Source organism: Ambystoma mexicanum, chromosome 6q (genome assembly GCF_040938575.1).
Source record: "Ambystoma mexicanum isolate Mex_15411 chromosome 6q, UKY_AmexF1_1, whole genome shotgun sequence".
Taxonomy (NCBI): Eukaryota; Metazoa; Chordata; class Amphibia; order Caudata; family Ambystomatidae; genus Ambystoma; species Ambystoma mexicanum.
The window spans coordinates 814976010-814999725 of NC_090937.1; the positions used below are offsets into that span (position 1 = coordinate 814976010).

General features: G+C 42.7%; 1 protein-coding gene across 1 annotated transcript in view; it reads left to right on the forward strand.

Moving 5' to 3' along the window:
* RXFP1 (relaxin family peptide receptor 1) overlaps positions 1-23716 on the forward strand; it is a 1623004-nt gene that overhangs the window by 1077003 nt on the left and 522285 nt on the right. The window contains 1 exon segment of the mRNA XM_069631337.1: positions 4893-4991. Coding sequence (XP_069487438.1) covers positions 4893-4991 — 99 coding nt within the window.

Genomic DNA, 23716 nt, shown 5'->3' on the forward strand with positions numbered 1-23716 from the left:
GAACCGTTGTTGGCTGAGTATGGTAGCTTAAAGTCTGTGGGCCTCATTACGACCCAGGCGGTAAGGGGTTAACGGCGCCGTAAAAGGTGACGGCGCCATTAACCCCTTACCGCCTAATTACGAGTTCCCTTTGCGGGTTCCCACCTTAACGGCTGGTTTTAGCAGCCGTTAAGGATTGGACCCGCAAAGGGACCTTGGAGGTAATTACGGTACCGCAATTTGCGGTACCGTAACTACCGCCTTCCCCATTTCCATTGAGCCCTATGGGGGCAAAAATGGGAATGGGGAAGGGCCAATGGTGAATGGGGAATTACCGCCCTGCCAACCTTGGAATGGGGCGGTAATTCCGCCATTCACCATGGCGGAATCGGTAAAATATCGGCGGCAACCATGGCGCTACTAGCGCCATGGTTACCACACGGGTCGTAATGAGGCCCTGTATGTTGTTCTCCCTCTCCTCCCCCATGCTCCTTCCTTTTTGTCTTACACCCGCACTTGTTGGAAGGCCACAAGGCAAAGTTTAGCTAGACATTTTGCAAAGATCATTCGGGTATTTCAAGGCCTAATAATGACTCTGTATTCCTTTGTTGCCATCCCGCCATGAAGCGCTTTAAATACACAATTACAGTGAAAATCATTCATTGTATTATTTCATTTATTCCTACGCTGATGTCTTTCCCCAGGAATTATGCCTATTGGAACAATATGTCTGTTATGTTCATGCACATAGTTGCACTGTTCGTACCTCATGAGTGGTTTGAAATGCACTTTATAGAACCAAAGCATTGTTATCCCGTTATTTGTGCCTAAGGAAATTGCACATCAACTAAGGAGCCTCTTTGGAAACTTTGTATTAAGCTTGCTGATTTTATTTAGAAAGTTCAACATAGCTAATACTGAAGTATTTTAGTGAGCACAATGGTTTAGATACGTTTTCGCTAAGTACAATGATACTATGCAAATTAAGTTATTCTTAACTCGATTTATCCCTAACAATGATTTTGCTTTTAAGATTAATTTGAATGTTATGGATTATATATTTAGATATGGCGTGCTTTTGTGCACTTTTAATGTATTTATTGGAAATAAAGTTATTCTATTTATTATTATAATAGTAATAATTATTATTAAAGAGTCCAGTCAAGGTTTTCCAATTGGTGCAGTGCTTTACAGGCCATCTTGATTTGTACAAGAATTGTCACCTCGCCTCAGTGAAGATTTAGGTTGATGGGAGCTACACGCTTAAAGTATCTGAATAGCTTTCATGTTTGATGAACTGAATCCTACTCCGGCTCAAGTACCTATAAAAAGGCTAAAGGAAGTTCTTCTAGAGGTTGTTCCTTTGTTCTAAGCAAATTGACGAAAGGGCATGAATTGTGCATTGAGGAGGTGAACCACACCCGACAAGAGTCCCGAAAATGCATCCTTGGATCAATTGTGTCAAAGGGTGCTGAGGTGTTGAGGTGCTGAGGAGAGCGTGCCTCAGTAGAAGATAGAGTATTCAATCCGAATGACTAGATATTCTTTTCTGGAATTTGCAATAATGTGTCTCCAGCTCCAAGGAACATCAGTGCATAAAAGCAATTTACAAAGAAAATACATTGTGGCAGGGGATTTTCGAACACGAGGAGCGACGCATAGAATAGTGTGATATGTGGGTCCACCTCAAACCGGATCACAGAAATTAGGATGAAGAAGGGAGCATGTAAATGGAACAGGTCAGTACTGCAGACTGTGCAGTAGATTTCTATACATTTTCATAGCACATATTTTCCATTTGAGGCACAGAGAGATGAAATGATCTTTACTGATACACACCATTATGGTCAAGTTCAGAGGGTGAGATTAGAAATCAACCTTCCGATTCCGAAGTCCACTTTTTAGCCATTTCATCTCCCAACTAGCCCATTGTTATACTCTGGATTGGTAAAAATGAAATGCTTCACTTGTCATTTCCTGTTGAATGGAAGATTGGCATCAGGCCAAAGTACAATGTTCAGCCAAGATGCCATAAGTACCTTTAAACCAGGGCTATTTTAAACCACATGGCCACCAGATCTTTAAACAGTGAGTTGATGGCAAAGCAGTCATTTACACAGGACCATAGGAACAGGATTGTAAGGATGAGCAGGTCAGATGGCAGAGCCTGTTAAGAGTTTCACAGGAGTTGGGGTCCCTCTGGCTCAAGGCTACAAGATGTACAACTGGCAAAAGAATGTCTGCTACTTTGAGGGCACAATGTTCAACCAAAAAGATGCAAAATTTCCTACGGTCGCCAATCTGAAAAACGACATTGATGAAACCACAATTGAGGTATACAAAGCTGTCCTTTATCTTGAAGGGCGAAACATTGCTATTTTTGTTTGGGACAATCTTTGTGCTTATGTTCCATACAAATAATTTGAAGCAAAGTCTTTCTTTTATATTTCTATTGGCATACCCAGACATTGATAAATGACTTATGTATTTCATTGTTAATCTGAATAAGCCCACTGCTTAAAAACATTGCAATCATTTTTATGTAAATTGGCACTTTTGTTCTTCTGCCGCCACAGCAGATGGTCATGAAACCTTGAAGGCCTGCGCGTAGCAGATCATCACCATTGGCACAATTTTCTGTACAATTGCCATTGTGATTGACCGAAGACAAGTGGGACTCCGTTATCTACCGAGATGATACAGGATCCATCGACCACAATCATGATATTATAAAATGAAAGGGCATTATGCACAACACATCATGAAATCAGAAGTAGAACTAGGAGGCATGTTCCTTCTTGATTTTATTTATTGCTGATTTTTAAGTTACTTCAACCAACAACCTAAGGGCACCAAAACGAACTACAGAGCAGAAAGAAACAGATGAATGGGAAACACACAAAAGCAACAAAGCAAAGAGGAAGCAAGGGAGGGGTGAAGTCAATCAGTTCTCAAGGAGCGGCAGAGGGTGGGCACTGAATTAGCAGTTTGGCCTATGGGACTTCCAAGTCACAATGAACATGGTTCTTTGGCTTGGGTAAGCCAACAACTCACTCACTAAGGAAGGTTTTGTGGAAGAGTAGTATTTCCAACTGTTTTTCACGTTTCTGGCAGCCAGGCTGCCATCTCAAAGTACTATGCCAACACTCATAGTAGGGTAAACACTCATATGTCAGCCAAAGCAGAGAACGCAATCAGGGTGACATATCACAGCATTCTCAAACACAAGCACCAAGTACACCCAGGAACAATCTGCCATATCCTCGAGATTAGATCAGAAAGAAGCCAGGGGGCAGACAAATGGCCTGTGAGAGAGGAATCTGCTCTAGAAATCAGAAGTGGCCTTCTTTACCCTTTGACCGTCAAAGCCACAAAAGAAAATTACATCACACGGATATCGACCCTAATAAAAATCAAAGTAGTAGACTCTCTCAGATGCTGATAAAAGGAAGGCAAGTGGTTTTGGAATACGTCATAGATAGTTGTGAAGGTTTCCACCTCCGGTTGGTCCCATATTATGTTCGGATACATGTGATGAATCAGAAGCTTCAGGGAAAAGGACAACATATCACGGGACAGAGAGGCACCTGGCAGCACCAGCCTTGTACCTGCCTACTATGCAAGCCCACAAATGGGGATTGCAGAATAGCGCACAGGGGAACCCCTCAGGTGTGCTGAGGGGGCGAGCACACAGCAAAATGGGTGGGCAACAAGCAGATAGGCAATCTATTGGGTCCAGAAATCAAAAGGAGATTTACCAGTAGCTATGCTTGCATTGTGACAAAAAAAACAATACTCTTGACACAAATGCTCCAAGCGCTTATACTGCACAGTGTTGGAAAATTCCTACACAGTCAAATTAAAGTTTGCGTGAGGTATAGTACTGAGTGCAGACAAGTTGAGGGCATGGGTCTGTGTAAGTTAGCTGTGTTGCCAATAGCGCGGACTGCCCATATCCCTTGCAACAGCTCACAGCAAAAGAGACAGAGACTGACGAGCTTTATGGCCCTCCTCCCAACATGTCTACTATCATTATTGATCAGCTCATGGTGTTTGCTTTTTTAGTGTTATGTCGTGTTACGTATGTTATATAATGTGTCTGAAATTGTATGATAATTGAATTTGGGAAAAAAGACAGATACATTTCTAGAAGCTTCCACCCCAAATGTCTCATACTTCGACATCCAGTCCTTTCTCCATACTCTTGGGAGACCTGTCTGTGTGGGAAAGGACGGAGCCATTTTTCGAACAAAAAATATTTATTGCCACAATCAATTTGATTGACAGGTATAACAGCACCCATCCATGGTGTTGCCCTGCTGGTCCTTTTCTGTGTACCGATTGGACTGGACCCTCCACTTCGTGGCGCAGCTTTTACACCTATTTATTCCTATATTATAGTTTCCATTTGTTTTTACTTGTGCCTCTGGCCCCCTGGATGAGGAGCCAGTTGAGCAAGGATAGCACACACATCTTACAACATGCAAGCACTGACACAATGACACACCATCTGGGACTCACTGAAATATGCCTATCCTCTTGTGAGGAAAAAGGGAAGCTCAGTGTTCATATTCTCTATATATGTGGCTTCTCTTGTGGGGCTACAAACATAGCTGTCACTTAGAATCACTGGTGCTGGCTTTCCTTTGATCAAGTGGACCACTGAAAGTACACTGAGACGCCTGAATCATTCCACACAATCCAGCACAATAATGATTCTACAAAAAGGCAATACAGCGGTTTACTTGTATATCCAATTCAAGAAACATTGACATCGTTTCTGCACTATAAGACTTTACCTTTAGTTGACCAAGAGCCTTTTGTTTACTACGATGAGTGTGCCAAATAGAGCATACGATTTGCAGTCGAACTTTGTGATTCAAACCACCTATGAATATTTCCTTTCTTTTTAGGAGACAACAACGGATGGTCTCAGCAACTCGACAAACTTTATGAAAAGCACTACGAAGTACTTGCCACATATACGTTTGAGATGAAGCCAGCCGACTGTTGTAAGTAGGCCCACACATCTGATGTGGTACTGATCATAAGGAATGGTGCAATCATGGTTTGATGTAAAGATGTTACAACTTTTCAACCAAGAGTTAAATGATATTACTGCCAAGGTGCTGTTCCTTTTCAGTGGAAAGGGACACAAGGCTCTTCTGGCAACAGGTCTGTACATGACACTGCATATCCCATTTCAGGTCAAGCAATGACTTGTCTGACCATCCATGGTAAAATCATGTCCTCCCTCAAGTATCTCAAATGCACTTTTGCTCGGTTATGGTCTCTAAGGGAAAACATAGGACCAGTGACTGTGGCAGGTGCAACAATAGCTTGGAAAATTATGATGAAGCATGAGTAGAACTCAATGGTACTTGACTTATGACTTCCAGAATGACAAAGAGCTGAGTAGACCCATTGAGACTCAAAGTTGTGTTTTCAAGTTTGGACATGGATCCCTGCTCCAGCAATTTAACCACTGGTCTATTTTAATCATAAATATAAATGGGGGGTCAGACTGCACAGGCTTTTAATGAGGAAAGAAATAGACCAGAATGCCATCTGCACAGGTAGGTAACCTTGAGCTTTTTTAAAATTTTGGTAACACAAAATGATGCTGGTCATTCTAGCTCAGAAAGTGGGCTCTGCTAATCAAGCCTCACTTTCTTAATTCTCCATGCTGAAAACATATAGTGCACATGTGTTCTCCAGACTGGGCGTTGCCTACTGACACACCAGTCACTGCCAAGTAGTTTGGCAACATAGCAACAGCAGATTAAGATGTACATTCCTAATAAACAGCCAGCTGGAATCGAAATTAATTCCAGCCATGAGCTGCCACTAACAGTGGACTTCCAGGATCAAACATATCTGTAATTGAACATCCCCAAAGGCCTGGTGCCAGATTAATGTGTACAATATAAGGCTATATCTTGATAGATTGTTTAGCTTCTCAGGAGATAATTCTTGATTGCGAAAAAGCTCACTTCATTTTATTTTGTTGGCAAACTGGTTTCTAGTGACTTACCAAACTGTCCAACCTTTGTGTATCACTGTCTGGGGCTGAGTTTCACCCAAAACAAACTGTTGGGTGCAGCTATAGAAGCTCCCTTATCTCATTGTCAAAAATATTTGGCACACTCAGTTACAACCAATGAGTGTAGTCTCTGGCCTTTCAAACAATTACACATATTTTTCTTTGTTAATAGTATTTTACCTCAGCACAAATCTTTGCGGCATGTATTTTGTCTCGTCCATCCAAAAAAGGTGCCACACTCCATTAGAACCACGGAATGCAATCTCTCCTCTAAACAATTCTAAGATATATTTGCAGCTAGGATTTTCTTTCATCACAAAACATCACAACTAGTTTTTTGTCTCACCTGTCACAAAATGTTGCCTCCGTGAAATTGTAAGATTTTGTCTACGTAACCAGAATTTGGTCTCATCCATCTTTTACACCCATTCAATGTAATTTCGTGGCTCGTAAAAACTCTTAAGGTTTTTGCTGCAGTGTGCCTCACCACAAACTTTCACTGCAAGTATTTGGACTCATATGACAAAACAATGTTAGCATGCTCAATCTCAGTTACAGCTGTTGGGTGTTTTAATCGGATGGCATCCAATTTGTGGGTATGTTCCACCCACCCCAAACCAGGCTACACATTTTATATTTATTGAGTAAACGTCGGACCTCCAATCTAATAATATTCATTCCCAACAACTTCCCGCTCATTTCAGGACAAGAAACACAAAGGGTTGCACAGAAGGTCTATGTATCAACAAAATAGAAATAATTAAACCAATTTAAATATAAGCAAATTATGTGTTAATAAAATTTCAGCTTCAATGGTCAAAAAGGCATTTAACACAAAATAAACTTTTAAAGCACACACATCGCCCTATGTACATTTGAATTATCCTGAGCGCCATCCACCATGCATTGATCAATGTATGAGGCCCTGCAATACAATTGTCATTTTATAGGAAGCCAAATTAAGTCAGAACATTGCTGCTTATCTAAATCTCTCTACTTCCGCTTTATTAAAAATAAACATTTCCCCCTCAATGAACATGTCAGAATTCCAGACTGTGTTCTAGAAAACTCAATTGCAAGACAAGCTGCTTAACATTCCCAGATTTGAACCATTTAATAAATGAAAGCTTACGTTTGCTAAACTCCCTTCAGTGGTGTTTCTATTTCCTTAATGTGTGAAAGTGTACATTCCTCATTTTTAAAAGGCAACTTAAAGATGGAAAATGGGTAGCCGTTATTAGCCATGTCGCCTTTTCTGTTGAGGGGATCAACACCAGTAACAGGACTGTGCTTGGTGATGTAATGAGGAAATGATTTCCCCTACCTAATTTTTCTAGGTATGCAGGCAGAGAGATGTCCTTTTAACCCTCCAAATGTTTCTTCTTTGTTTGATCACTAAACATAGAATTGGTCAGGCAATCTCCCAGTATACAGAGGATAGGACCTATTCTATCAAATCTATAATTCCAGAAGCACATACACTTCTGAAATATGTCCTAACTTCTCAGGATGTACAGTCAATGTATATACTCCCACCCCTCAGTACTTACAAATTAAATGGGCCAGGATTTAATCTATTCCCCTTTAGAGTATTTTTCTCCTCAGAATTATATTTCCCCTTGGTATTATACTTACATAGGAGTTCATTTTGGCTCTGTGACAGACAGGTGGGCTTTCTCTTAAGGACTGGTTTAATTCACCCTCTCTGGAACAGGCGGGTGTCGGTCAGCAAGGTGGTGCCAGCTTCCCTCCACTGTCTGGGTCCCTTATTTCTGTTTTGTAGTCTGTCTGTTGTCTTTCCCACTGAAGAAGGCCTGTGGCTTTACCTCCGGGTATGCCTCTCTTGCAGTGTAATACAAAATGGGCCCAAAAGAGGAAGTAATCTATTCCATTCTCCTTTCTGTTGTTATCAATTCTGCTTTCCCTCCTTCTTCCCCTCTATCTACGTTTTGTGCTTGGCCTTTTAAAGATGAGAAATCACTGTATTTTTTTGTAACCTAATAGTGATATCACATTAAGCCAACCCCTTCTTGCTCATTGGGCATTTTAATGAAGAGGGCAATCTAATGGGAGTGACTTCTACACACAGTTTCCCTCCAATTTGATGCAATATCATCTTAGAGATGTTGACATTGAACAATTGCAACTTTCTTGAACAGCATATTTCTCACATGTGATCATGTTATTAATCATTTCATCATCTGCTATCACTTAGGCAAATGAAATGATGCGACTTTTCTCTCAGCACGACACATGGAGGATGACCTACAGATTTTTTAATCATACCTTCTAACACTTTTATGCAAAATAATGATTTCCCCTCTCATGATAACAGGCTCTCCGGCATGGTTGCTAGGATATGTGAGTCACTGGCATGCACTGCTTTTCTGTGAAGATATTCACATTCGCCTAATTTACATAATGAACATAATATCACAAAAATCTTTTGACATTCAGCTAATAGACCTTTTCACCCTGAACTTTTTTTGAAAATTAACTCTGTAGGACCTTTTGGCCAGACATTACAGAGAAGATATGATTCCCAATGTGAAAAAAAGGCTTCTTTTCTTATTTCCTTTATTCCGTGCATCTCCAGTTAATCTGCATGGTAAGGGAACATCTGGTGTCCATACTGTCAGTTCCTTTGAGCTCAGGGATGGAGCATTTATGACTCCTGAGAATGCTGATGTCATGGGGCAAGTTCTTTGAAGTTAGGCTGGCAGGGCCAATTATGACTTCAGTCCTGCCCCCTTGTGTGATCACAGGATCTGTCTACCCCTTTTGTCAGACATCCAATCTCTAAAAGTGTGAAGTTCCTTCTCCCCGAGAGGTGGATGATTTGATTTCTTGAGAGGAGACTGCTGTGAGGGTTCAGAAATGTGATGCAGGCAACTTTGTGAAGAGTTTTCAAAATTTGACATTTTATTAAATCAAAAAGGTTGGATAAACGCCTCACTATCCCTACTCTAACGAGGATTTCTCTGCCAAAAGTAACTAATGGAACCACTCTGACAAAGGATATCTGTCCCTCACACTTATACATTTAACCAATCTTTAAGGAAATGTATGGCAGTTCAACACAACAAAATCATATCACGATTGAACCTGTAGTATGACCACAGTCCTGGCTTACGTTCTAGGTGAATTCCTCTTCTCCAGATTCATCCAGGGTTCTTGCTGGTCAGTTCAAAAGAAAATAAGAAAGTCCTGGTTTGTAACAAAGTTCCAACACAGTTCTTTGTAACTTCCACTGGACAATAGAAAGTTCCAACACTTCAAGGATATACCAAAATAGAAGGTTTGTTCTCTTTGCTGCTTAAGAATGAACCTCAAAATTATCTCCTCCACGCAACACAAATTATCTTTGTCAGAATGTTTTTCCACAACTGAATGCTTTCAAAGAAATGTAGCTCCTCCACAGCAGGATTATACAGTCAGCACCATAAATGATATAACAATGATTGTCAGGGCCACAGTTCAGCACTTCATCAACTCTTACCTGGTCTACTCCGAAGATAGCCATGGTAACGAAAGTATGACACTGACACAAGAGCTACAAGTTTCAAAACCTTTATTAAATTCTTGCGGTTTGGAAAAACTTGTACTTTGACCTATAGCTGTGATGGCAGTAGTCTCTACCATCGAATAATAAAGAGAACACAGTCCTAGACAGTCTATGTCAAATCAAAATGGCCTATACTAAAAAAAAAACGAATGCCTGCCCTATCTCTTATACAAAAAGTGTTTAAAGATGAATGTACATGCAAAGAAACGGCAGTGTTATAACATAAAGGATCAAAATGGCTGAGTCAGCTCTCCTCCCCACGTTGGACCGCACAGAGTAGGGCGGCCCCCGTAGACAGGATGACACACTCTGGCTCAGGTTATCAAAAAAAGGCAGTTCAAAACGCGGGTCGAGGCACGCTTGGCCTTCCACATTAAAGTCACTTAAGTTCACCAAAATGTTGTTTCACGGTTCAACAAAATTTCTCGTAGGTCTGCCTCTGTCGGGCTAGAACCTCTCAAGGCATCAACAGTCATGTAAGTCTCCCTCTGACGGGCTAGAACCTCTCAACAGCACTACCTGATTCAACAAAAATCTCCCTCAGCTGGGCTCGGACCTCACAATCACAGCACTTGCAGGGGCTCCCTTCCACCAGTTTTATTTGCATTCGTTAGGGGTTCCCGTCCTCTAACTTATTTCTTGTTTCAGGTCTCCCTCAGTCAGGCTCGGATCTTTGACTGATGTCAAAAACCTTCGAATTTGCAATACTTTTCCTTAAACCACTTCAACTTTCACTTCAGCTCCCTTATAGTATTTGCCCCAGTGTCTCTTGATCTTGGTAGTTCCATAACACAATTACAAAAGTTCATAGAAATTATTCTCTTAAAGCAATCACCTTTTAACTTCCCCCTTCATCAGGGTTAATCTTGACCATCGCGCATTTCAGAGTTTACTCGCTTTGTCGCTTTATAACAATAAATCAAACATTTTGCAGAGACTTTAGAGCTGGCTGTTCCTTTTGCCGAACCACTCCGCTACTCTGTATCACTGGATTCACAGTTGCCACTGACTTTAAAGTTCACTACAGGTGTGCTTTATTTCGTGTCTCATCAGCATGCGCGCAACCTTCAATTCAGAGATACACTGTTGCAGCTTCAATCTTTCCTTGACACAAACAGCCCTATAGGGCTCATATGGGAATGGGTGCAGGGAGCTAACAATGGGCCGATTACGACCGGCCCATTGTTAGCTCCCTGGTCCCCTTGCGGGACCCGGTAAGGACGCCTGGTTTTACCAGGCGTCCTTACCGGGTCCCGCAAGGGAACCACCTAATGAGGCGGAATGGGTTTAACGGGTTTGCCTCCATTAGCGGCACCCGTTAACCCATTCCGCCAGGGTCGTAATGAGCCCCATTTATTTTGTAATCAAAGTCCTAACCAAGACTTATGTATTTATAGTTCTTGATACAAAGCTGATTTCCAGTCCTTTAAAGGGAAATATATACAATGTAAGGCCCAATTCAGTTTTTGCCTCTCCACGCTATGCTTTTCATATAAGATTGAAAAGTTATCCATTTTAATAAATGTTAGCTCCATTCATCCATGTAGCACAACAATTCTTTGTTGTGCCTTGTCAAATAATGTTGGATATAGACTTTTATTATATATGGGCTGCAAACACTGCACAGCACATTTTCCTTGAACATGTCATTTTTCAGATGCTGTGCACATGCTGCAGCTCGCATGTTTGTTTTTAAACAGGTGCTTTTCTTTCTTTGCATACTTTTATTTTGGGTAGATTTCCATGTACAGCCACTGACTGTAATATCCTGCCAGCCTCCAAACAGTTCTGGAATGTTCTCCTCATTCCTTAGCCACTTAACATCAAATGTCACACGTGTGTAGCTCATGCAGAGTGGTCACTGGAATTCCCTCCTCTTCTAGTCACAAAGAGATGTCCTATACTATTTACTCTTCTTCTTTTAATGTTCTAACTCTCCCACAAATAAGCCTTATTTCAATGTTTTCCCTATCAGTCAACTAAATACAATTTTCTAAATTTCCCACAACAAAATTAAATTTCAATGCACTATTTATAAAAAATTGACTGGAACTTGCCCAAACCACTTTTCCCGAGCCCTGAAGGAAGTTCAGGATGTTCTGCTTGGCCTAATCACCTGAAACTTGAGTGCCTTGGGATTGGGCCAAATAGGTTCAACCAGGCTGACTCATAATAAGTGTGAATTGTGTAAAGAGTTAAAAGCTCAATGAGTAAAACAGATTGGAGACAAAAGAATGTTAATATGCAAACAATGTGAATGCACATTGTGCAATTAAGTCACGCAGCAATCACATTGTGGCAGAGATTTATTAACCACCAAAATTCAACCCAACATTAAAGAATGAAGTTGTCGATATGGCCTGTTACCTTCAAAACAAAGACACAAAAAAATCTTTTTATAGGTCACTTCAACTTGTCAGTTTACAAACATACCTTAAATTCCAGTGACAAAACTCCTTGAAAACTTGATTTTTTAGTGCATTAGGGCTAATTATATTATAGGCCGATGCATACATTTTTGGTCTCTCATCTATCCTCATTTTGGGGGAAGGATTTAAACCACTAATTAAGCTGATGCACAGACATCTCACCAGTAGCAAAGGCAAGCCTTTTTCTTAACTATGCTTGTATATCATATATCTTGCTCAATTTAGACATTCACATGAGTTTCTTACGCAATTCCACTTTACTGTCTCGTACCCCACCCCACATACTATGTATTAATTGTCCTTGTTGGATCTTGCTGCTGGAGAGGAATACACTCCCCTACACAATTGTCTCATGCTTCTTTGCCTCCTTCCACATGACTATCTGCAGTATTGATCAAGGTTCACTCGTTAGACAAACACTTGTGTCAGATGGCCCACACCTGCCTCTAGCTCTCCTGATGTGTTAATTATAATCTGCCAGGAGGGGAAGTAGCTAATCCTGCAGTTGTTTACCAGCTGTTTGGTTTATGGGCAAATTTACATTAACACCACAATGTTCTGTTAACTTTCTTTTAATATACAGACCACCCCCTCCCCCAGGTTCAGATCCGCATTGTGCCAAGGCTCTGGCCAATTCTGTGCCCCAGTTGTTGCTTTTGTCTGCCCTGTTAACAGTTCTTGGCGACTTCAATGTGTGGTGTGACACAGACACTATTTCTGCTACTGCCCATCTCATAAACAATATTGAAAAGTTAAAATTTTGCAGATCATACCTTAGATATTATATTTTCTGAACCAGGCATGGTGGTATTTACTGAATCTGGGCAGACCAACTCACAGTTCTTTTTTTTCCTCACTATTCCCAGATCAGATAAAGACCCCCTGTTGACCTCTAGATCCCACAATTGGCGACACTACAATGCTGAAGCTTTTGCAGAAACTTAGAAGGCCTTAAATTCAGTTTTGCCAGAGGCATGTGCCAGTGCTGCCTGCAATCTTTCCATTGATGGACCTCTGAGGCCCGCAATGGTCTGATACTGATATATGCTATAGAGAAAGAGGTGAAGGTTACAGCCACTAAGCGTTTTTCACCAGAACTTTGCATGCTGAAAAAGTGCAAGATGACCCTTGAACAATTAAGGAGATCTACTTATCATGAGCACGCTAAGCCAGCCTCTAGAATTCTGATCAGATTCTATGTAAGAACTTTTATAACCACAAACAAATCTTACTTAGATGAACGGATAACCAGCTGCTCTAATATTCAACAATAGATTGTTTCCATTGCTGGAGAACCTAGTACTTCTCCTACCCTTTCAACTGAGATTCCCACTGGTTTAGTGTTGTGCAATGAAAGTGCCACTTTATTTTCTGAAAAGATCAAGACTATTCAGGAATGTGCTTGGAACAAATTAGGCTCCATGATGTAAATATAACTATATTCACTGGCCGTTTACCAGTATCTGACATGGTGAACCTGACCTGGCCATCGATGATTAAAATAGGGTTGTCTTTGTATCCCTGCCCCACTAGGAATGTACATCAGCATGCACCTATTAGCACCCCAATGTAATGTATATTGTTAATATCTACCTGAAGACAGGTGTGGTTGATGTAGCCTATACATGCTTGGATGGGCCCTTCTTAAACAAACCATCTCTGTACCCTTCTAATCTATCAAATCTGAACCCTATTTCCTTACTACATTTCTGAGCCAAGATAACTGTGAGAGTTGTCACTTTTCAACTTCAGCAGTTTATCGATGTCTCTGGTCATCTGTGTCTACTGCAGGCTTGATTCCAGCTGACAAGTGGCACCGAGTGAACTTTGCTGTCCATCTTGAATGATCTCTGGCAAGTTGTGGATGTTGGCCATGCCTCAGTGCTTTTATTCTAGGTGTGCTTGTTCTAGGTGGGAATAGGTGGAGATCCTGTATTAGATGAGTTAGATGAAGAGCATGGTTTTCATCGCTTTATGGAATGCTAAGTGGGAGACTTCTCGCAGGGGTGGTGGTAGGACATTCCAGTGTAGCGCTACTAGGTATGGAAAACTGACACCACCTGCTCTGACTCTCTTGACTCTAGGGTTCGTGAGCATGTTTTCAAATGGATTTCTAGTTGGTCTGGCGGATCTGGTGGGGTGAATTTTCTCAGAGAGGTAAGGTGGAGCACTGAGGTGGATGCCCTTGTGGGCAAGGGCAAGTTCTTTAAAGATGACTCTCTTACTGGTAGCCAGTGTGCCTATTTCCTAGCTGCCGCGATGTGCTCTTTCTTGGGTATTCCAGTGGCTGCTCTCAGAGCACTGTTTTGTAAAGTTTGAAGTTTAGACATGTTTTTAGTAGAGGTGCCCAGGAACAGTGCATTACAGTAGTCAAGTCTTGACCCTGTGATGACTCTGGCAATTATCTGCAGTTATCCTTAGATAAGAAGGGTCTGGCTGCTGTGAGCGGTTTGGCATGGTAGGCTGCTGTTGAGGCGATGGCGTTCACTTGCCTAGTCATCATTAGGTTTGAGTCCAGATAGACACCTAGTGTTTTTACTGAGTTTGCCACTGGGATTTGAATGCTGTCAATTATAAAGTGACTGAATTGGGAGTAAAGGTTCTTAAGTGTTTCCTTAGAGCCAACTATGAGAAGCTTGGTTTTATCTGAGTTGAGGCATAGGCCATTAGCTGCCATCCGTGCTTGAATCATGTTGTAGATGTGGTTATGTTTCTTTGAATCAGTGTCATAGTCTCCTGTTAGGGTGAGGAGGATCTGGGTATCATCAGCGTAGTTTGTGTACGAGATACCCAGGGAGTCAAGGATGAGGAAAAGGGGCCGTGTGAAAATGTTGTAGAGGGTGGGCGTGATACATGAGCCTTGCGGGACGCCGCATAGGATAAGGGTGGGCAAGGCTGAAGCAAGGTCTGAGAAGACTTGCATGGTCCTCCCTTGCAGGAAGGAGACGATCCAGGCGGTGGCGTTAGGAGAGAGATTGGCTGTCGTGGAGAGGTGGTGGCATAGGAATTGGTGGTCAACGAGGTCCAATGCTGCCGATAGGTCTAGGAGGAGGAGGAGAGCGGGTTTCCCTTTGTCTTTTGCATCTTCCATTTGTTTGTTTTTTGGTAAAGTAAGGCTGTCTCAGTCCCGTGACCTGGGAGGAAACCTGATTGTTGCAGTCCAAGAATTTTGTTTTCCTCAATAAATTGTTGTACCTGTAAGTATGCTATTTTGTCCAGTACTTTGAGAAGGAAGGGGACCGTGGTGATTGGTCGTGAGGGTTTCTTTATGAGAGGGCGGACCCAGGCTTCCTTGAGGCAAGAGGGGACTTTACTTGTGACAAATGAGGCATTCACAAATGCTGTGAGGAAGGGGGAGAGATGGCTGGCGCAGTCCTTAATGAGTGTGGCTGGGCATATGTCTCCTTTGCAGTTTGATGGTTTGATGGATTTCATGATGTTAATCATATCATATTGCTTGATTTTATTAAATGAGAAGGAGTTTGGTGCTGTTGTAGGGGGTGGTGGTGTGGCGTAGGGTGTGGGGATGTTGAGTGGTTGTCTGAATAATGAAATAATGAACAATGGAAAATAAAAGACTTTTCTTCATACGCAAGCACTATAGCTTTTACTCAAAGTGCACTTGATACATTTCCATTGTTTAGAACAACCTTTACTGGCTCCTCCTCTTATGCAAGCCACTTTAGAGCTGGTAACAGTTACCGGCAAGCGTTTATGAGTTAACCTGAACACTGAGCTTCACTCATCAGCTACAGGAATACTGCGGTTTCCCAAAATTATGGTTTCTTACTTCTTGGAACTTTTTAAGGGTAGATTTAATTCCCTTTGTATTAGTAAGAAAGGGGCTATACGTTTTAACTCTATTAAACCCACGTCATGCGCCGAGAATGTCCTTCCGGCGCATATTTTACTTGAATATAAGGAACAGTTTGCGCCTGTCTTAGTGAGAATTATAAATGCTTCCTTTAAGGAGGGCCTAATACCCACAAAATTTAAAAAGGTTACGGTTACCCCTTTGGTAAAGAAAACAGGCTTGGACCCCAAGGATCCAGCAAATCTCCGTCCTATCACGAATGCTAACTTTTTGCTTAAAATAATGGACAGAATTGCTACCCTCCAGCTACAAAATCACGTAGAGCAACAGGAGATACTACACCCACAACAATCAGGATTCAGGGCATCTCACAGCACTGAGACTGCAATGCTGGACCTTCAGAACCACATGCTGGGGCTAATGGACAGAGGAAAGACAGGGATCCTGATGTAGTTGGATCTAAGTGCAGCCTTCGATTTGGTTGATCACGATCTGCTAGCTAAAGCCCTGAGGGAAAACGTGGGCTGTTCCAAAGCGACACTAAGGTGGTTAGTATCCTTTCTTACAGACCGCCAAGCCAAAGTACATTGGGGGAACAACTTCTCTGACCCCTTGGCTATAATGTTCGGTGTACCACAAGGTGCAAGTTTATCACCATGATGTTCAACATTTACATGCGCAGTCTATGCGACATCTTAATGAAGGCAGGCGTGTTTTTCACGAATTATGCGGATGACACGCAGTTGATCATCGAAATATAAGGATCTTACAAGGAGGACAGCGAGAGGATAGCACTCGTTTATAGTATAATAAACGAGTGGATGCAGAAGAATTGGATGTGTCTCAATGAGACAAAAACAGAACTTATGTTATTTGGACATAGAAGTTCTCTTGTTAAATTGGGTAAGGAGTATGGGAATTTTAGAATTAATGAAGACACAATAGAGGTGTCAGACTAGGTAAAAACATTAGGAATGATGGTCAACTCGACACTGAATTCAGAGGCTCAAGTAAATTACATATTAAAGAACTCAGCTTACTATCTACGTCTAATGAGGGCCTTTAGCCCTTATCTAGAGGAAAGTAACATAGTCACAATCGGTAGGGCCATTGTACTATCCATATTGGATTACGGTAACGCTCTCCTGGTGAGCATAACAGCAAAAGATCTAGGGAGATGTCAAGTATTAGAAAACAACACAGTAAGGATTGTCAAAAAATTAAGAAGACATGATCACATCACCTTAGCCAGACAATCCCTACACTGGCTTAGAGTAGAGGAGCGTATCAAGTTCAAGACCTTGACACTCATGCACAAGTGTCTTTATGGCAAAGCACCCATCTACCTCAAAAATCGATTAGTGCTGTACGCTCCTCAGAGAAGGTTAAAATCAGAGGGCAAAGGACTGCTAGTGGTACCCAAGCATAAGTTGAAACAAGGGCTGGGTAGGTCGTTTGTGGTGCTCGCGCCCCAGTTGTGGAATAGCCTCCCACAAGCTCTAAGACTGGAAGAAAGCCACTTAACATTCAGGAAGAGACTGAAAACGCACTTATTTAAGTGAACTTTGTCCACTTGGAATGAACTTCTAAACCAATGTTCCGACCGGGAGATTTTCAGTAGTATAGGATCTTTATATATCTGTCGGTTTGGTCTTGTTTTGTGTAAAGCGCCCTGATGCCCTTGGGCTACCGGCGCTATAGAAGCAAACACATAACATAACATAACATAACATAACATATTAGAGGAAGATGTGGCAGAGAGGGCAATACTTTCATTATTCCTTTTAATGTATTCTTGATATTGAGGAGGACATGTGATGTTAGGGACCAAAAGGATTCCTTCTTTTGGTACAACAGGGTGGGGTGTTAAACCCTTTGGGTTTACCACCTTACATTTAACCAGAGGTTAAGAGATATTAAAACAACAATAAGCCATCACCTCCTCTGGCATAGTGGTAAAACTATTCCTTTTAGAGGGGGAAAACTGCACCCAATCCCATCTCCTCACTACCCTGGGCTCTGTCTACACACAGATGATCCTCCCGCAGTAGACCATCCCCAGGGTTGGCATCAGGAAGTGCCTGCTCTCCACAAACCACCTGGGAGGAGACTTTAGGAAGGGTTTTAGTGAGGGATCCGCAAGATTATTCACAGGGCCTTATAAACTTATTTTTTCAATGTAGTTGCTGATATCATAATTTCAGTTTCCAGGATGCATCATATTATAATGTTGTCCTAATACTGTGCACATGTATTCTATCCATACCTGGTCTGTACCAGTATTGTAAGCCCAATGGAGGTACCAGAAGGGATCCACAGCTTCTGGACAGACTATAATGTACAGTTTTGTGGGTTACAGCAACCCCAGTGCGAAATTCAGTGTTAGGCCCAACAGCGTAACACTGTGTCTGGTGCAAGTGAGTGGCAAGAGCTGTTGTCATGTACAGCCATTGCATTGGTTTCTTCAGACGAGGAAGAGCTGCAAAGCCATGGCCAGATGGCCAAATGATGTCAATTTTTCTTGCTAAGATAAAGCCCTGTAAGATACACAAGAAAGTATGAATGTGGTAACCTCCAGTGGGTTGGAGACTGACAGAGCTGTTAATAAGTACAACCCTTTGAAAGCTATGTCTACCCACAGCTCCCATAATCTATATTTCATCTGGGAGCCTGCACCCAGTCTTTGTCGAACGACAAAAGTCAAAAAACCTCTGGAGAAAAGTCCAGGAGCATATAAGAGCAAGAAGCCAGTCTAAGAAGAATTGTGAGAAAGCTCAGCTAGGCTGCTTCCTTACTGGTCCAATGTATGATTCAAACCACTACCTTAGAGTATGCACACTTGCCCTCTTCACTGACCACAAGTGGACTAGGAACAGGTCTTTCTCCTTTTGACCCATCAGGACCAGCTGAGTCACAACCTCTACATTTCCTCTGCCACTGGGACTGGCAGAGAATAATTCAAGATTTTGCAGAAAATGGTGCTGCCGCAATGACAAGAATAATTTGAATGCCTAATCCTGTTTGCAGAATATGATGAAAACCTGACTGTGAGGTTACAAAGTGTAGCTGGCCCACCTGCAGAACTTTAGGTGAAAACCGATCCAACTGCTTGAACGTAGCACCCGATGTTCACCAGACCACTTTGCTGATACATTTGGAACACTGATCAAAGGTGTGGTCTGAAACTACACAAGACGTCAGAACTGCAAGTTAATCAGAGTAAGTTGAGCTATTCACTGATTCAGCACACCAGAATTGTAGCAGGAAGCAACTGTGAACAAATAACTGTTGCTAGATTGGATTATTTTAGTACATGTGGGTTGCACAAGAAAGGGGCCACCAGTAGTGCCAACAATGACATAATAACTGGAAAATCTCTTTAAAGTATTATTGTTACTTAAGCCATAAGCACCTGTTCCATGGTCTGGACTGGGTGGTAACGGCCTGGGGCCTGAGTTAACACGTGAGGACCTTTATCGAGGGTTCCGGTGGCACTACCACATGGTCCAGTCTGTGGACCGGGTGCTTATGCATTAATTAGTACCTCAGGTTTGCAATCTGGACAGAGCCCCTCTTCCATTTCCATGGTGGCCAGCAGGGCAACTGAAGTAATAAGGTAAGTGGGGTGGGGTGGGAAGGACGGGAAATTGGAAGGGAAGGAAAGGGAGGTTGGGGGGAAGGTGGCAAGAGGGGGAAGCACCCAGCAGGTTGCTTGGAATATGGGCTTGTTTTAGTAAATTCAGGCCGAGGCCGCAATCCAAGCAACCTGATTGGTAGCGTCCTCTGCCCAGGGTGCTAATCTATAAACACTGCTAGAATATAGAGACTGTCTGTAGAACGCTAAAATCAACATGAGCTTAGCGTTGATACGAGCATGCTCCAAGTATGATGTAAACCCAAATAGGAAGATTGTGTTTTCACATGCTCTGTGCATTTCCAGTTCCCTTGCATTGGTTTAAAGACTGCTCCTGTGTATCTTTATCGCTGTTCATCTTGAATTGCTTATCTACTCTTGTAGAAATTCATCATGCTTACCTAAATTCAGATAAAACGTTAATCTGTGGGTTTAACAATGTGGATGTTATTTTATTCAAGATAATAAAGTGATGTACTGTAATATTTTCTGAAGTCTGGCACAACCTCTCAAGTGTTGCTCTTTGTCTGTGCTACCACAACTATCCCAGGTAAGTGGAGGGCACTAAGTGAGACAAAAGACTGCCTAGCCTAGTGAGAGATCTACCGAGAGGCTGAACACATCCCCTGGAGAGGGTGCCTCTAGCACAGAGGTTTCTTAATGGGTGGGTAAATGGGGCATGGTGACTGCGCCCCGAACTCGATGCCAGATGCAAAGAAATCGGTGCATGTTTTTTTTACAAAACATTAATTGCACATATCATGTTGTTATTTAATGTGCTGTTGAGGCTCTAAACCGGATTCCTGGATGTTGACAGCACAATAGTGTGGCATTGAGTGTGGTCTGCCGTGGTCTCATTGTGAATTGGGAGCACTTCTGGGAGGGAGTCTTTTGTCCCTTGCACCTTGAAGGCAGAGCTGTAACCATTTCAACTTAAAAAGACCTTCTCAGCGTGATAGGGCGGTACGAGAGTGTGGCAGTGAGTGTGGTCTGCTGTGGTCTCATTGTGAATTTGGAGCTTTTCTGGGAGAGTGTTGTCCCTTGCACCTTGAAGTCAGAGCTCTAACCATTTCAACTTAAAAAGACCATATCAGCACGATAACATGGTGCAAAAGTCCAGCAGTGAGTGTGGTCTGCTGTGGTCTCATTGTGAATTTGGAGCACTTCTGGGAGTCTGTTGTCCCTTGCACCTTGAAGACAGAGCTCTAACCATTTCAACTGAAAAAGTCCATCTCAGCGTGATAGCGTGGCTCGACAGTGAGGCAGTAAGTGTGGTCTGCCGTGGTCAGCTGCGGCGCGTGGGGCAGGATCTCTGCGATTCGGACCCTGAGTTTCTGATTTCCTTGCAACTTGGTGCATGGAAGATCGCGGTAAGTGCTTCGTGTAACTGTATCTATTGCTAATCTGAAAATAAAAGAACAAAACATCTATAAGACAAATTGGTGACTGTTAACTGTTGTTTGGAACCACCCATATCTTCAAATACAGCAGTGACTGTGTCTCCTTGGCCTTTGAGCTGTTCTTGAATAATAAAGGAACGTTTCTCAGCGTACCTAAACAAATTAGTATTGCATCAGGTGCAATTAAAATTCTGGGGAACATTGCAAACAGAGAACAGAGGTCCATGGCAAGAATCAGTGAAACCATACTCCACACAGTGACAATAAATACTACAAGTTTGGAAACTGTTCCAAAATATGAATTGGCAAACATGGACAAAATAACAGATTTTTTTAAAGTGCAGACCGCGATGATAGAAGTTCTCCCGGCGCCTGATCTGTGCGAGAGTTTGAATAACGATTTAATCTGCACCACAGCGGAATTTGAAACAATAATTTGTTACTGAAACTGTGATATTCGCTACATGGCGAAATTATGCAGCTGGAAGCTGGTTTAGATACTACTAATACTGCCGCTAATAATAATGAAAAAACTGTAATTGAGGTGAACCAGCAGTCATCTATATACAGGTGATCTTCTGGACTTTACTGAAAGTACCAGTAGCCGTGAGATAATTGATAGTGAAAGATCCAAGGAGAGGGGCGCACATAATCTAGCAACGAGTTTTGCATTGAAAATCTTGTTAAAGTTAACACATAATATTGCCTGCCATGTACAGAAGAATACTTTCCTTTTATCAGAATGACTACAAATAAAAACGAATGGTTGTGATAAGGGAGTCAATATTCAACAACCTCAGGGGACTCATAACATCAATTGTGCAATGCCGAAAGAAATTCCACCAGAAACTCATTCAGAAAGTATGGAATCTACAAAGGTGGAGATTCTCATTGGCAGTGATGAGGAGGACGATGGATTACCTTTATAAAGAAGAGAAAAGAGAAGAATGAAGAGTATAAAGGTTAAATCAACAACATAGCCTCAGGTCTTGGAAGGACGCAATGGATTAGCAGCTGGGGAAGACATAAATAAGAAACAGTCTTCAAAGAAAAGAGCTAGTAAAGGAGTGGTGAGAAGAGCAAAAAGAGCATCTAACAAGATCGCTAATTTAACTAATTGATTAATTGGTTCCAAGGTATCCAAGAAAAGAACTCGGTTGCAGCATCAAGAGGTATTAACTAAACTGGAACAAAGCATGTTGGATGACACTGAAACATCATTTGAATCCAGTGCTGCTACTATTATCGCAAGTGTTCATCAGAATAGTGCTACCAAAAAATGTAAAACTGGTATAATGTCTCTCCCGAATAAATCTAAAAATCAATCAAATGTGTTGGAGGCCCCATAATGCTCTTCTACTCAGGTTGTGATTGTTTTTCCAACTACAGAGTTTACTATCGTGAGCCTATTTGAGAGCTCTAAACAGATGACAAATAGAGGCGCCCTACTTAAAGTATTTAGTAATCTCCTTCCTCTGAGGGCGATAAAAATCAGTGACTCTGGCTTGCTGTCCAATTGGATACTTGTACGTATTATGTAACTAGGGTACACTATTCATTGGGCCTCATTACAAGTGCTCCGGTCCGGAATTAACGCAGCCAGTATAACCATGCCGGCACCGTTTCTGCGTCTTCCTAATCATGACCTGCAAACCCGAAATAGCACCACCTCCAACCGCCACCGCGGAGTCAAAGCTCCCGTAAACTCTGCCTGCATGGAAACTCCTCCGTTGCCACCAATACGAAACACTGCGAGCATCACAACTAGCGTGAACATGGAAAACCCGACAACAAAATGGCAGTAAAACCGTGATCACGGTGGCGGTACCGCCGCCACAGCGAACATGACGTTAAACTGTGCCTGGTGTCCTGAATCAGGCCACAGGTGCACCAAATCAGCCCAGCTGGACCCAGCAGGCCACTGGGTGCGTACAAAAGGGCCACACCCAGCCCAACCCAAAACAGAACCATGCAGGCAGCAGCTCTAGTAGCATTGGGACTGGGCCTAGTCAACCAACAGGCAGCACTGCACATGATGGCAGTAATGTTGCAGAGGAGGAGGAGAAGGCGGAGGCGTAGGAGGCGCAGGCGACAACCAGCTAACCCTGTACCCATGGCAAACCCCATTGTCCAGCCGACAGCACCCCGCAGGCAGCCTGCAATACCACGCATCAGGGCCTCACCCTGGAACCTCACCCCAGGACAGATCCACACATTATACCGGCTGGACCGTCCAACAATCCTGTACATCACTGGTCTGATAGAGAACGACATCAGCAGCCACATAGACACCCCCACTGCCACCTCCCCCATGAAGGTCGTGTCTGTACTACACTTTCTTGGCACCGGTACCTATCAACACACAGTCGGTGAGCTGCACGGCCTATCACAACCCTGTTTCTCAATAATCCTGGTTCAGGTACTGGATGCCCTGTTGCGCCATGTGTCTGAACAGATTGCCCTACCCCGTACCCTCCCCCAGGTGATTGCCACCAAGTTGGCCTTCCATGCCATAGCAGGCATGCCAAATTGCATAGGTGCAGTCTACTGCACCCACATTGAGCTGACAGTACCACGTGCAATCGAAATGGTGTTTCGCAACAGGAAACAGTACCACTCACTGAATGTACAGATGGTGTGTGATGCGACGCAAGTGATTACACATTGCTGCGCACGTTTCCCGGGCTCAACGCATGACTCAATAGTACTGCAGAATTCAACATTGCCACGGTACATGGAACGCTATGCTGGACAAAGCACATGGCTATTGGGTGAGTACAGCTGCCAATGCTCCGGACCTGTGTAAGTGAGGTGTGTGTGTGTGGCCAGGGCAATGAGCTACGTGAGTGGGC